We start from the raw sequence: 15,133 nt of genomic DNA on the forward strand, positions 1-15,133 counted from the left end.
GTTTCAGTAGAACCAAACTGAATTGTAATTGTCCAGTTTGTTGGGCAATCTGCAGAAATTAACAAAAAAACATATTAGTTACATTAATAATTGAAGAAGGCATTAACACAACTAAAACTACGTAGCAAAAAGCAAGTAAAATATCTGAATTATAAAATGGTGACAACCGTCAATTTACATAAATGACAAATAATCATAGATGACATTAATTTAAGGTAAGGACTATAGATATTTAGTAAGGGCAAAACCACAGATGCACAACTTCTGCTGGAACAATAGATAATTGATAAAATACCATAGATCCACTTTAACCTCAACTTATGCTGTTGGCAAAAATTGTTAAGAAATACCTTAATAGAAGATTAATAGAGCAATTTAAATTATGTCATGCATTCTCACCTTAATAGACTGCAGCCAAATCCATGAAGGCTACCACGGCAGACAAATCCGTTGATTCAGTGGTTTCCAAATTAATTTCCAGTTGCTTCTCTCTCACAGGCTCGAAATTAACTGTATTGTAGGAAGACATCAAAAGCACTGGTGGTTTCAGTAGCACCAAAAGTACTTGGAACTCCATCTCATTTGTTGGGCAATCTATAGAGATGGACAAGAAAATGTAATTAATTACTAGTAAGGCAAATTAGTAAGTCAGTTATATTTTAATGTGCTGGTGTGGTGGTACAGTAAGGAAACTAACTTTCGCACTGAAGGAAAGGTGAATTTCACATTAATTCTGCTGTTCTGTTTCTGTCATTTCTGAAAAGACATTTAAAAGTTGTCTACTGAAAGTATGTTACAAATATCTAAGAAATTGAAGTTTCTGAGAACTCATTTACAATTTTTAATTGATAAGTGTTACATACCGGTTCATTGTCATAAATCGTTCCTTTAGCAACACCAAGGGGAAGAAACAGTAATTAGACTTCGCTTTTTTATATTTCGATTCCTTCTCATTTGTCTTCGTTTTCATCTATTATGCTTGTTGAAACAATATAATAATATAATATTCATATTGGAGGGATTTGTTAATGTTATTGATAATGATTATTACCATCGTTAACATCCTGTGCTTTCAGAATTTTCCGCCCAGTTCGTTAGAAGCATCGTTTGAAAAAAAAAAAAAGTCACTGCCACAACTACATCTGTAAATGAGTAATTTGTCCGTCTAATCCAAGGTTGTTATCTTATCTCCCAGGTCAAACCTACATTGTAGAAAAATAAGAAGAGCCATTAAAATTCAATGTATCAAATAACAATTTCAGTAGAAATAAAGATTTTTAAAGACAGGATATTTTTGAGTAATACTTTTTATCTATATGTATATTCAAATATATACATGATTCCTTGGAGACGTGGTTACGTTAATATGAAAAATCTACAATCATCATCTCAATCCATAATCAAAATTTAGAAAATCCAGCAAAACAATAATTATTCAACTTCAAATAACATATCCTCATATTTAAATAAAAATAAAATAATGAATTAAGACTAAATACCTTCAGGTGTCCTTTCCGAGTATGAACTTACGAACAGCAAACATGGCAATGGCTACTCTTCAAAAATCTGCAGTAGAAGATATCCCACGCCAGGGCGGAAGTGTTCCGTAGAGACATGATAGAGAAGTTGATTTCTGTGATTGTCCTTTAGTTCATCAATTTTCCACTAATAGTCATAAATTATTCATTTCGTTATTCGTCATGGAAATCATCTAGTAGCAGTAGTTTCAGATATTTAAAACAACTACAGTCCTCGATTATATGATTATGAAACAATAATTCGAATTTTTAAAGTGAAAAACACAAAACAATTCAATTTACATTTTCAAACCAATAGCCAGGAGCCGGAAGTAGTGCCAATTGTACAACTATAGGTATACTATAAGCATGAACTATAGTAATGTCAAAGTCATAGATAAGACATACCTATAAAGTTAGTGGATCAGTCATAGATAATAGATATACAAAGGGATCAGTCAATGCAGAGTCCATCAAAACTAAATCAAAACGATGGAAAGGTTTATCTTTTTTGAAGAGAACGAAATGGTGCACTTTAATTTTTGAAATAAGAAGTAATTTTATAACTATGCTCTATTTGTCGAAAATTTGTAATCTTCTTATGACAATTTACCGCATTTTCAAATAAAAACAATTTTAAAAAATTTCTAGGGATTTCAAAACGTATATGAAGCTTATACAACCCAACATACATCAATGCACCATAATATATTCCTATATGTAAAATCTATTACGAAAAATCTATATAGAAGCATATTTTATGAGAACAATGATTTTCATTTTCAAGAAGAAATAAAATCTGAATTAATGAAAATGGTTTACAATTCTATTAACAGAAAGGCGAACAAATCTCTTTCGATTTGTAGCAATCATTTTGAAACTTAAATAGTAAAACTTCACCGTTAATAAATGCAGAATCTTTCACATAGGGAAATAGAAAGGCCATTGGTGTTAGCATTCATTGGTCAAACTGTAAAGAGAAAAGAACAGATGTAGATAAATTTATTTTGCACTAATAAATTGATAGGCACCAAACAAATAAATGCATATGTAAAATGTATATAATGGTTATTCAAAATGCAAAATGGAAACTGTGGCAAACGATAAACAACTAATAAGAGTGACTCACCTAAAATTTTATTGTCTCTGGTTGATAACGCGCACATTCGTTGTGGGTGAAACATATTTTAAAGAAAGTTGAAACGATAAAAATATTGGTAGAGCGTACGATTTTGTAACGACCGTACTTACTACCCTCATTGAAATTCCTTTTTGGAATCCAATTTTGTTTTATTCTCGATTTTTGTGCATGCAGATAATTACAGTTCGTAGAAAAATACATTTCATTTAATCTAATAACTACTTACGGTTAACACTGCCTATTCTAAATGCTTATTAAAAAATTATCTTAAACACTTGGTTGCAAATACTATATACAATGATTATTGCGTTGAAATTCTTGTTTTTATATTCGTATATTTCATCGCATACTTCCATTATGTAAGTCCTGTGACGTTGGTGTCTACAGAAAACAGGAATTTGTTGTTGTTACAACAATGATAATTATCAGTATCGTACCTTTCAATTATTAAATTAACAGTCTTTTGGTAAGTAGATTCGCAGTCCAATTCCAAATATGAAAAAGATTTTATTACGGCTGTTTCTAAACTGGTTGCCAATACAATTACATCACCGTTAAAACGTTTAAAAGTTGCGTCCAGTTGAGATCGAATCTGTAAAACACGACTTTTTTTAAGAGTATTGCCCCTNGGAACTCCATCTCATTTGTTGGGCAATCTATAGAGATGGACAAGAAAATGTAATTAATTACTAGTAAGGCAAATTAGTAAGTCAGTTATATTTTAATGTGCTGGTGTGGTGGTACAGTAAGGAAACTAACTTTCGCACTGAAGGAAAGGTGAATTTCACATTAATTCTGCTGTTCTGTTTCTGTCATTTCTGAAAAGACATTTAAAAGTTGTCTACTGAAAGTATGTTACAAATATCTAAGAAATTGAAGTTTCTGGGAACTCATTTACAATTTTTAATTGATAAGTGTTACATACCGGTTCATTGTCATAAATCCTTCCTTTAGCAACACCAAGGGGAGGAAACAGTAATTAGACTTCGCTTTTTCATATTTCGATTCCTTCTCATTTGTCTTCGTTTTCATCTATTATGCTTGTTGAAACAATATAATAATATAATATTCATATTGGAGGGATTTGTTAATGTTATTGATAATGATTATTACCATCGTTAACATCCTGTGCTTTCAGAATTTTCCGCCCAGTTCGTTAGAAGCATCGTTTGAAAAAAAAAAAAAGTCACTGCCACAACTACATCTGTAAATGAGTAATTTGTCCGTCTAATCCAAGGTTGTTATCTTATCTCCCAGGTCAAACCTACATTGTAGAAAAATAAGAAGAGCCATTAAAATTCAATGTATCAAATAACAATTTCAGTAGAAATAAAGATTTTTAAAGACAGGATATTTTTGAGTAATACTTTTTATCTATATGTATATTCAAATATATACATGATTCCTTGGAGACGTGGTTACGTTAATATGAAAAATCTACAATCATCACCTCAATCAATATTCAAAATTTAGAAAATCTAGCAAAACAATAATTATTCAACTTCAAATAACATATCCTCATATTTAAATAAAAATAAAATAATGAATTAAGACTAAATACCTTCAGGTGTCCTTTCCGAGTATGAACTTACGAACAGCAAACATGGCAATGGCTACTCTTCAAAAATCTGCAGTAGAAGATATCCCACGCCAGGGCGGAAGTGTTCCGTAGAGACATGATAGAGAAGTTGATTTCTGTGATTGTCCTTTAGTTCATCAATTTTCCACTAATAGTCATAAATTATTCATTTCGTTATTCGTCATGGAAATCATCTAGTAGCAGTAGTTTCAGATATTTAAAACAACTACAGTCCTCGATTATATGATTATGAAACAATAATTCGAATTTTTAAAGTGAAAAACACAAAACAATTCAATTTACATTTTCAAACCAATAGCCAGGAGCCGGAAGTAGTGCCAATTGTACAACTATAGGTATACTATAAGCATGAACTATAGTAATGTCAAAGTCATAGATAAGACATACCTATAAAGTTAGTGGATCAGTCATAGATAATAGATATACAAAGGGATCAGTCAATGCAGAGTCCATCAAAACAATCAAAACGATGGAAAGGTTTATCTTTTTTGAAGAGAACGAAATGGTGCACTTTAATTTTTGAAATAAGAAGTAATTTTATAACTATGCTCTATTTGTCGAAAATTTGTAATCTTCTTATGACAATTTACCGCATTTTCAAATAAAAACAATTTTAAAAAATTTCTAGGGATTTCAAAACGTATATGAAGCTTATACAACCCAACATACATCAATGCACCATAATATATTCCTATATGTAAAATCTATTACGAAAAATCTATATAGAAGCATATTTTATGAGAACAATGATTTTCATTTTCAAGAAGAAATAAAATCTGAATTAATGAAAATGGTTTACAATTCTATTAACAGAAAGGCGAACAAATCTCTTTCGATTTGTAGCAATCATTTTGAAACTTAAATAGTAAAACTTCACCGTTAATAAATGCAGAATCTTTCACATAGGGAAATAGAAAGGCCATTGGTGTTAGCATTCATTGGTCAAACTGTAAAGAGAAAAGAACAGATGTAGATAAATTTATTTTGCACTAATAAATTGATAGGCACCAAACAAATAAATGCATATGTAAAATGTATATAATGGTTATTCAAAATGCAAAATGGAAACTGTGGCAAACGATAAACAACTAATAAGAGTGACTCACCTAAAATTTTATTGTCTCTGGTTGATAACGCGCACATTCGTTGTGGGTGAAACATATTTTAAAGAAAGTTGAAACGATAAAAATATTGGTAGAGCGTACGATTTTGTAACGACCGTACTTACTACCCTCATTGAAATTCCTTTTTGGAATCCAATTTTGTTTTATTCTCGATTTTTGTGCATGCAGATAATTACAGTTCGTAGAAAAATACATTTCATTTAATCTAATAACTACTTACGGTTAACACTGCCTATTCTAAATGCTTATTAAAAAATTATCTTAAACACTTGGTTGCAAATACTATATACAATGATTATTGCGTTGAAATTCTTGTTTTTATATTCGTATATTTCATCGCATACTTCCATTATGTAAGTCCTGTGACGTTGGTGTCTACAGAAAACAGGAATTTGTTGTTGTTACAACAATGATAATTATCAGTATCGTACCTTTCAATTATTAAATTAACAGTCTTTTGGTAAGTAGATTCGCAGTCCAATTCCAAATATGAAAAAGATTTTATTACGGCTGTTTCTAAACTGGTTGCCAATACAATTACATCACCGTTAAAACGTTTAAAAGTTGCGTCCAGTTGAGATCGAATCTGTAAAACACGACTTTTTTTAAGAGTATTGCCCCTAACGACTAAGAATAGCCTTTAGCGGTTTAAGAAAAATTTATTAACGTCGACATCAACGGAGATTTCTTTGAATTTTTTAGCTGCGATCAAGTTTTTATTTGATCTTGTTGACCATGTTTAAATATGCAAGTTTTTGTCTTAAAGTTTAAAGACCTTTGAAAATTAATATAAAGTCTGCATCTTCTAACTTTTAAACCAAAAATTAAATTTCCTGGCTTAGTTTCTATACAATTATTAAATTTTTTAAGAAGTATTTACCTGATTTTCGTATCGTTTCCGAGTGTTAGATGATAATTTTTCGTTCGTTACAAAATCAATTGAAACAGATGTGTCGTGAAGATGATCACAGTTAGAAACTTTGCTTTCAGATCTTGAAATTGCTGTAGATTGCTGTTCAAACGAGTTCTCTCCCACGTTTCGGATACTTCTCAAAAAAGTATCTACTGTTTCTGAAAAGGCAACCAATTTCTCTTGAAATCTATTATTAAAAGAAAAATAAATAATTATTTTAACATGATATGTTAGGAAAACCAATTTTAAACGACTTACTTTCCTTTTTCCCAATTTTGTAGCCTTGCCATACCTTCTTCTTTTAGTATTATCAAGTTCGATACATTGAGATCGACGCAAATTTCTTGAATTTCTTCGATATTAAGGGCATCAATTATACTAGCACGGATTCCTGCAGACCATAGATCCTTCACAATCTACAAAATAAACAATAATGTTGACCCTTTTTCAAAGCTATGTAGTACATACTTTATTTTATATAATACAAACATACTTGGGCTTTTTCGTTAACAAAGTTTTTCGGGCCAAGAGAACACACGATAGCATCTAGAAGCGTCATTTCGTCGTAGTTTTCTTCTTGAACGGCCTGCACCAGTTTGTCCAGTGAAATCGATATACCAACTGCGTGCTGTTCAATCTCCTTATTCAAGGTGTTGGCCTGTTCCTTAATGTTACGATAACTCCTAATCATATTATCATAACGCCCACCAGCAGCTATAACCTCATACACGTGCCTCTTACGCTTCTTAAACTCTCCCAGGAATTGGCACATCATACCTGAATATTGGGAAATGTTGTACACAAGGCCAGGAGTCACAATAATATTGTACTACAATTTAAAAAGAAAAATGATTGGCTAAATTATAAAATCAGCAATATAAAAGATTTACCGATACTCCCAGTGATTCTGCGTTGTTTATGATAATCTTCAGGTCCTGCAGAGCTTGCTTCGCTAGCTGAGCAGCCTCATTAGACCTTTTCCTTGTTATTGACTGCAAAATACTATTTATTTTTGATAGGGGTTGTTCCAATTCAATCAAATTAAAGAGGGTTGCAATGGAATTGTCTGAGAGACCGAGGCTCATCAAATGTGTTCTTATCTGTATATTTTTTGACTTGCTTTCCTTAAAAAAAGGAAATTCAAAATAAATTAAAAAAAAAAAAACAGCGTTATGGGTACCTTAGCTTCTGATAAAACTTTATAAATGTTCTCGTGGCCTTCCTTAATTCCACAGTGCAATAATATGGCTTTTAGAAGAAGTGTGTGGTTGATTCTTATAATAAAGTTTTTATTTCTGAGACCTGGAAGTTCTTCCAAAATTTCACAAACTAAGTGTAACACTTCACCATCCGACGCCAAATTATCTGAAAACAACAAAATGTCATAATTTAATAAGTTATAATTTTACTGAATAAAAATTACCATAAAGTGGATTGACAATATCAAAAGCACACTCGTACAGTTCCCGCGGATGAAACCCAAAAACCTTTTTCTCCCTATAAACCCTATCTACAGAATACCTTCTTAAAAGTGTAATTTCGTTCCATGCAACATATCGTGCGAATGGGACTCTAAAAATTAATTCCATTATGTCTTCTATTTTGGCACAACATAGTATCAAGTATCATATGTAATTAATTCCTGTTTAAATAATATTTTTAATTGATTATTACTGATTAAGTTAACGATTAATTACCAAAAAGTCTATATATTTATACATATTAAATATCTAAGAGCAACTATTAAGGTAAATTTAAAACAGTCTGTACATACTGAAAATACAGTCAAAAAACTTAAATTATTTATTATTTGTTTTCTCAAAACTAAAAAAAGCAATCTCTGTAGGATTATTAAATACATTGTGGTATATGTGACTGATACAACAAAATAAAATAAAAATAAGCAAAGCCAATAACAAGAAAATTATTAATTCATTTTACCTTAAATCGTGGGGTAAAGATACAATGCTACCAGCGTGAGTCATTAATTTAACACAAGATTCCGAAGTCTCATAATATTTACTCTTCGGAATTAGTAATGGTGTAGTTATATTCTGTCCTCCATGCAATTTAAATATCTGTAATATATATCTTAGCAATAGAAAAAGAAATGAAAGAAGAATCCAATAATACATTTACCTTTACAACAGTCTCTTTTACTAACTCGCACACCTGCAACGATTTTATAGAACTCACGGCAGGAAGGTCCATGTCATAAGTAAGGTCTTGAGCAGGTGTAACAGTTTGATCGAAGCACGAGGCAATCAAAAATTTGTAAGATTTCAACTGTGGATTGTTTAAAGTATGTCTAAACATATCCCTAAGTTTCTCATNTCACTGGTTCTTCTTCTAAAAACAATATTATTATTATTACATTTTATTTTATAAAATTACCAAATTTTAATACATATCAGAAACATCTTCTGTGTTGCTGCTGTCTGAACTGTACCGCTCTTTCTTCTTTTTATGTTCTAATTTCAAAATTTCTTGTTTTTTATTAAATTCATTCAAAATTCCTTCCCTCTGAAAAACAGTATTACAATTAAGTGTTATTAATATTTTAAATAATACAATCAGAATTAGTTACCAGAAAGTTTCCACAAAAAAACATTTTTGAACAGTTACCTCTTTTTCTCTTTCTTTCTGTTTCGCCAGCTGTTTTTCTTTTTCCTTTTCTTGTTGCCTTTTGAGCATTTCATCATAAAAGCTTTCTGAACCTGGTTTGTTGTGTTCATGTAAAAATGCCTGTACATAGTTTGCAAGTTGAAAAATCATCACTTCTCCAATATAATTACTAGCCTTTTCTTCTAAATTTTTCTGAAGCTCATGCAATACAGTCTTTGACATTCCCTTAGCATTTTCCAATAATAGTTGTGGGGCTCTTAAAGTAAGTAGATTAAGTTTAGTTTAAATAATTAAATAAATAACTTAATTGAACTTTGTAAATGAAAATACTTCACACTTACTCATTGGGATAGTCTTCAGAACAGATAACATGTAAGTTTACTGACACGTAGGCTTCTTTTGGAGTAGAACTGCCTTTTAGTGGAGAAAGAGCTATGATAATGTTCAGAGGCTGCCACAAATTCCACGCTTGTTTTTCTCTTACATCTACAATATCCTCACCATATATTGCCTAAAAAGAATCATGTAAGTTCATAAAACGTAAAAATTATTATTTTCAAGTTACTAAAAGAGCTTCTAATTCAAATTCTTGACGTTCTTTTGTGGTCTCCTCAACTGCCATTTTACCTTCCTAAACTCGTTAGCAATAACATTCCTCCTAAACCAATGTCTTCTGAGACTACTAATATAACTAAATGGGATTACAAAAGCACTAATTTGCATCAATAAATAACACAAACATCTACAAAGTTTAAAAAATTATGCTTGTAATTAATTTTTTATAAATATAACCTCCATTTGTCAAAAATTACGAATGGTTGCAAAAATCAGAAAGCCAACAAAACCAAAATTAAAAACCACAGAAGTACGACGTAACAGACTACCATAGATTAATGGATTACTAAAAAGTGATCCATTTCAAAATATTAATATCCTATTTTATTAATTCGTAATTTTTGATACGTACTCTTAATAAAATTGTTTTTTGTATATAAAAAACGAAGTTTATGAAATACTTTTTCATAGATCAATAAATTTCAATATTATTCTGGTGGAACTATAGACATTACACAAACATGTGTAATAAATATTAAAAGGCACAACAGTTCTCCAATAATGGTAATTAATATCATTTTAAAAAAGTAATTAATCTACTGACCATAACTGGATTTGTTGCATTAAAACGGTATGAAATTTAGATAGTCTTATAAGTATTGTAAATTGGAACATATCTTAATTTCTACCGAGTATGGGGAAATTAGTAACGACTAAGTTGGCTATAATACGTTTTCCACAGTTTTTTGTCACCGCTTGTCTGTTTCATGTTGATTTGGTGATTAAATACGTTGTTAATTAGTAATTCTTGCAGATTTAGCGTTTATAAAGTCATATTAGTGTAAACAAAAATAGTAGTAGTGTTGGTGGACAATTTTACGGGGCCGACTTCAATATGTCGGACGAAAATTATCCAAAAACTTTATACGTAGGAAATTTGGACATTTCAGTTTCGGAGGACCTGCTATGCACACTTTTCTCGCAAATAGGTCCCGTAAAGGGCGTAAAAATAATACGCGAACCCGGCAACGATCCATATGCTTTCGTTGAGTTTACAAATCATCAATCGGCATCTACTGCATTAGCCGCAATGAATAAGCGAGTGTTTTTAATGAATGNATAACGCCCACCAGCAGCTATAACCTCATACACGTGCCTCTTACGCTTCTTAAACTCTCCCAGGAATTGGCACATCATACCTGAATATTGGGAAATGTTGTACACAAGGCCAGGAGTCACAATAATATTGTACTACAATTTAAAAAGAAAAATGATTGGCTAAATTATAAAATCAGCAATATAAAAGATTTACCGATACTCCCAGTGATTCTGCGTTGTTTATGATAATCTTCAGGTCCTGCAGAGCTTGCTTCGCTAGCTGAGCAGCCTCATTAGACCTTTTCCTTGTTATTGACTGCAAAATACTATTTATTTTTGATAGGGGTTGTTCCAATTCAATCAAATTAAAGAGAGTTGCAATGGAATTGTCTGAGAGACCGAGGCTCATCAAATGTGTTCTTATCTGTATATTTTTTGACTTGCTTTCCTTAAAAAAAGGAAATTCAAAATAAATTAAAAAAAAAAAAACAGCGTTATGGGTACCTTAGCTTCTGATAAAACTTTATAAATGTTCTCGTGGCCTTCCTTAATTCCACAGTGCAATAATATGGCTTTTAGAAGAAGTGTGTGGTTGATTCTTATAATAAAGTTTTTATTTCTGAGACCTGGAAGTTCTTCCAAAATTTCACAAACTAAGTGTAACACTTCACCATCCGACGCCAAATTATCTGAAAACAACAAAATGTCATAATTTAATAAGTTATAATTTTACTGAATAAAAATTACCATAAAGTGGATTGACAATATCAAAAGCACACTCGTACAGTTCCCGCGGATGAAACCCAAAAACCTTTTTCTCCCTATAAACCCTATCTACTGAATACCTTCTTAAAAGTGTAATTTCGTTCCATGCAACATATCGTGCGAATGGGACTCTAAAAATTAATTCCATTATGTCTTCTATTTTGGCACAACATAGTATCAAGTATCATATGTAATTAATTCCTGTTTAAATAATATTTTTAATTGATTATTACTGATTAAGTTAACGATTAATTACCAAAAAGTCTATATATTTATACATATTAAATATCTAAGAGCAACTATTAAGGTAAATTTAAAACAGTCTGTACATACTGAAAATACAGTCAAAAAACTTAAATTATTTATTATTTGTTTTCTCAAAACTAAAAAAAGCAATCTCTGTAGGATTATTAAATACATTGTGGTATATGTGACTGATACAACAAAATAAAATAAAAATAAGCAAAGCCAATAACAAGAAAATTATTAATTCATTTTACCTTAAATCGTGGGGTAAAGATACAATGCTACCAGCGTGAGTCATTAATTTAACACAAGATTCAGAAGTCTCATAATATTTACTCTTCGGAATTAGTAATGGTGTAGTTATATTCTGTCCTCCATGCAATTTAAATATCTGTAATATATATCTTAGCAATAGAAAAAGAAATGAAAGAAGAATCCAATAATACATTTACCTTTACAACAGTCTCTTTTACTAACTCGCACACCTGCAACGATTTTATAGAACTCACGGCAGGAAGGTCCATGTCATAAGTAAGGTCTTGAGCAGGTGTAACAGTTTGATCGAAGCACGAGGCAATCAAAAATTTGTAAGATTTCAACTGTGGATTGTTTAAAGTATGTCTAAACATATCCCTAAGTTTCTCCTCTTCCAGAACGGGAGCAGGTATCAGCTCAGATTGGAGAAGTTCTTGGGAAGTTGGTCTCTGAGAAACGTCATGATTTAAAAGCCACCTAAAAGCATATGTTTCAAATGAAATGTTTTCGCCTAAAAAATGTATAATATAAAACTTACTTTATAACAGATTCTTGCTTCTTATGTGACTTGCTTTCGAAATCACCTGGCAGTATTATTTCGGCAGTACGGAGGCTGGAAAGAACTTTCATACGTTCCATTTGCGTTTTTAAGGGTTTGTAGCACATTTCAAAAAATATAATACCTGAAAAACATAAATAAATAAGATGTAGTTAATTGTTCTTTAGACATATCTAAATAAATATTCTAAGGAGGAACTGGGGCTATGCAAATAAAATAGTGTACTGAATAGAAAAACATTATATTTTTACCTAAACTGTAAATGTCGACTCTTTGATCATAGACCGTTTTTGTTATAGTATTCAGTTCTGGAGCTGTGTACAAAGCAGTTCCAACTTGTCCAGTCAGAGAACCGTCTTCCATTGACGGCAATGACTTATCGTTATCTGGAAACAATAAATTTCCCAAAAATTAAATATCTCTTGCTATTTCTAAGACTTGCCATTCAAGCTTTTACTGCCGACAATGTCTTGTCTACAAAACAAATTCGTAGTTGCCAGACCAAAATCACCAATTTTTACGTGATCATTAGAGTCCAGAAAAATGTTCACAGGTTTCAAATCCCGATGTATCATACCCTGTTGATGAATATGAGCCAGACCTACGAAAATTTCTATTAAAAGGGGCCCCGGATTTATATAAGAAAATGAACAGTAAAGGAATACCTTCAACGATTTCTCTAAACAATCTCCAAACGCGATTCATGTCCGTGTAAAGGTCGGCATCGATGGCAGTTCTTAAAGTGCTTTTTTCACAGAATTCCATCTGAATATACAAAAACTGAATTTCACGGGAATTCTGAAAAGTTTCTGTCGTGATATTTGCATTTGACTGACTGACGTTGTTTTTAGTTTTCATACTTTTATCTGCAGAACTGTTATCTTCAAACTTAACACTTTCTGAATCTGATTCTATTTCTAATCTGAAAAAAGTTTATCGTTATCCAAACCAAAGAATACATATGTTTCATACCTGAAGCCCCAATCAGCTTCCTCACTGGAGTCCTCGTCAGAGGAACTACTGGAATTTACAGCATTTGCATGTGATTTACCATCATAACTGATAGACCATTCGACGTTTTTAATTGGAGGTGCAAGCATTTCGACATCGTTTTTAAACGTTAACTGAAGTAGACCGACAAAAATATTTTTAGATCCTTATTTTAAATTTCTATAACTTACTTCTTTGGGTTTTACCACTCTAGGAATATTGAAAATGGTACCATCTGAACTGGTGTTGCTTCTATCAGTTTCTTCTTGAAGGATAGCAGATTCAATCCAGGCATTGTAATATCTCACAACATTTTCATGATTTAATTTTGACAATAATTTTACTTCTCTTGTAATTTTCTTGTTCAGCTGTTTACTTCTTGGATTTAATTCTATTCGTTTTATTGCATAGTAGCCACCATCCAATTTATTTCTTACCTAATAATTGTAAATATCATTTTGAAAAAAACTAACAAATCATTTGTACCTTTATAACGTCTCCAAAGGCACCCTTTCCTATGTACATGAGCACCTCGAATTCGGTTTCGACCCGCGAAGGACCGCTTGAAATGGCGTTATTGAATAATTTAAATTCAGACGAAAAAGGCTCAGATGGGGCAGCACTCTGGGATGTAACATCGTTATGGTCATGTTTCGGAAAGAATTTTTCCAAGGGCGCTCGAATGAAAATATGATTTAGCAACTGAGTGGCAGTAGAACGTTCTTTTTCCTCTTTGGCTAAGCATCTTGAAAATTAAAGTTAACTAAATGAAAATATGAAATTCGTATGAATGTACCTTGACAGAAAATCGCGAAAATCTAACGAAACTGAAGTTGGATAAGCGATTTTCTCTTCAGAAACGGCTTGTCCCCTGAAAAGACTTAATATGGCGAGTCCAAACATAAAAATGTCACTTTTCTTATTCAGAGAAGACGGCGTTTGAGACGTTTTTACCAAATCAGAAAGCCTTTTACTTAAACTGTGATTTCCTAACTTAATGATTCCTGAAAGAAACAATTATTACATTATTTAACTTTCTTATAATGTATAAATACCGTCATTGCAAAAATACATATTAGACAGTGAGATTTCTTTGTGAACAACGCTGTTGCGATGCAAAAACTCAATGGCATTCAATACATTCGTTGCAATATGTCTTATCATGTCTAAATCAACTGGTAAATTTTGACTTAGAAACAATGAAGAACAATTTAGTCCTGTAACAGTAATAATGAATAAATAACGAATAACAATTTAGAATTAATAAAAATAATTCAATACTTACCAAATGCAAATTCTCTCAGGACATAGACAATTACCTTGTTTTGTTCTTCCTTTGTAACGTGTTTTATGTTTAAATATTTTACAATATTAACATGTTTTAATTTAAATAGATAATTGCATTCTTGCTCAATACTATTTATTTGTCTTGAAATTTGAACGTAATCATTTTTCAATGGAACACACCATTCAGAAATTACATAAAACTCGCCAGTTGCCAAGTCTAAGCCTTTGTACAAAATACTATTTTTATTCAATGAATGGTCTGAAAATTTTAATTTTAAATTAAATTGTACAAAAATGGAAAACCTAATAACTTACTTATACATTTTCCTCGTTGAATTTCTTGAAAGCCATTATTTGAAAACTCAATTGTTTCAGTCCCTTTACAGTCACAAGAAAATGAATCTATTTCACTGGTTCTTCTTCTAAAAACAATTTTATTATTATTACATTTTATTTTA

General features: G+C 31.2%; 1 protein-coding gene and 2 long non-coding RNA genes across 7 annotated transcripts in view; all 3 read right to left on the minus strand.

Annotated features, from left to right (window-relative positions):
- Positions 1–11: 11 nt before the first annotated feature.
- Positions 12–5,021, minus strand: LOC112904827. Of its 5 annotated transcripts, XR_003231395.1 has the most exons (5): positions 4,220–5,021; positions 3,772–3,922; positions 3,584–3,698; positions 400–594; positions 12–49 (listed from the first exon to the last, which is right to left on the minus strand). It is a non-coding gene; the product is annotated as an uncharacterized LOC112904827 (long non-coding RNA). The 5 variants fall into 5 exon arrangements; XR_003231397.1 differs by lacking the exons at positions 3,584–3,698; positions 3,772–3,922; positions 4,220–5,021 and adding exons at positions 1,052–1,202; positions 1,500–2,002 and having other exon boundaries at positions 400–978; XR_003231398.1 differs by lacking the exons at positions 3,584–3,698; positions 3,772–3,922; positions 4,220–5,021 and adding exons at positions 864–1,202; positions 1,500–2,002.
- On the minus strand, positions 2,719–3,269 carry LOC112904826. Its single transcript, XR_003231394.1, has 2 exons — positions 3,096–3,269; positions 2,719–3,039 (listed from the first exon to the last, which is right to left on the minus strand). It is a non-coding gene; the product is annotated as an uncharacterized LOC112904826 (long non-coding RNA).
- Positions 5,022–5,436: 415 nt separating the features above from the next.
- LOC108734392 (eIF-2-alpha kinase GCN2) overlaps positions 5,437–15,133 on the minus strand; it is a 21,447-nt gene continuing 11,750 nt past the window's right edge. The window contains exons 14-41 of the mRNA XM_025975889.1: positions 14,991–15,097; positions 14,674–14,934; positions 14,444–14,605; positions 14,185–14,392; positions 13,875–14,133; positions 13,580–13,825; positions 13,371–13,522; positions 13,064–13,320; positions 12,841–12,999; positions 12,650–12,784; positions 12,378–12,522; positions 12,037–12,316; positions 11,839–11,975; positions 11,321–11,469; positions 11,078–11,262; positions 10,788–11,021; positions 10,606–10,726; positions 8,703–8,766; positions 8,435–8,615; positions 8,237–8,373; positions 7,719–7,867; positions 7,476–7,660; positions 7,186–7,419; positions 6,789–7,124; positions 6,554–6,711; positions 6,263–6,482; positions 5,814–5,968; positions 5,437–5,757 (exon numbers count right to left, since the gene is read on the minus strand). Coding sequence (XP_025831674.1) covers positions 5,631–5,757; positions 5,814–5,968; positions 6,263–6,482; positions 6,554–6,711; positions 6,789–7,124; positions 7,186–7,419; positions 7,476–7,660; positions 7,719–7,867; positions 8,237–8,373; positions 8,435–8,615; positions 8,703–8,766; positions 10,606–10,726; positions 10,788–11,021; positions 11,078–11,262; positions 11,321–11,469; positions 11,839–11,975; positions 12,037–12,316; positions 12,378–12,522; positions 12,650–12,784; positions 12,841–12,999; positions 13,064–13,320; positions 13,371–13,522; positions 13,580–13,825; positions 13,875–14,133; positions 14,185–14,392; positions 14,444–14,605; positions 14,674–14,934; positions 14,991–15,097 — 5,143 coding nt within the window. The 3' untranslated portion in view covers positions 5,437–5,630. The remainder of the gene's footprint in view (positions 5,758–5,813; positions 5,969–6,262; positions 6,483–6,553; positions 6,712–6,788; positions 7,125–7,185; positions 7,420–7,475; positions 7,661–7,718; positions 7,868–8,236; positions 8,374–8,434; positions 8,616–8,702; positions 8,767–10,605; positions 10,727–10,787; positions 11,022–11,077; positions 11,263–11,320; positions 11,470–11,838; positions 11,976–12,036; positions 12,317–12,377; positions 12,523–12,649; positions 12,785–12,840; positions 13,000–13,063; positions 13,321–13,370; positions 13,523–13,579; positions 13,826–13,874; positions 14,134–14,184; positions 14,393–14,443; positions 14,606–14,673; positions 14,935–14,990; positions 15,098–15,133) is intronic.

This window comes from Agrilus planipennis, unplaced genomic scaffold (genome assembly GCF_000699045.2).
Source record: "Agrilus planipennis isolate EAB-ADULT unplaced genomic scaffold, Apla_2.0 scaffold54, whole genome shotgun sequence".
Taxonomy (NCBI): Eukaryota; Metazoa; Arthropoda; class Insecta; order Coleoptera; family Buprestidae; genus Agrilus; species Agrilus planipennis.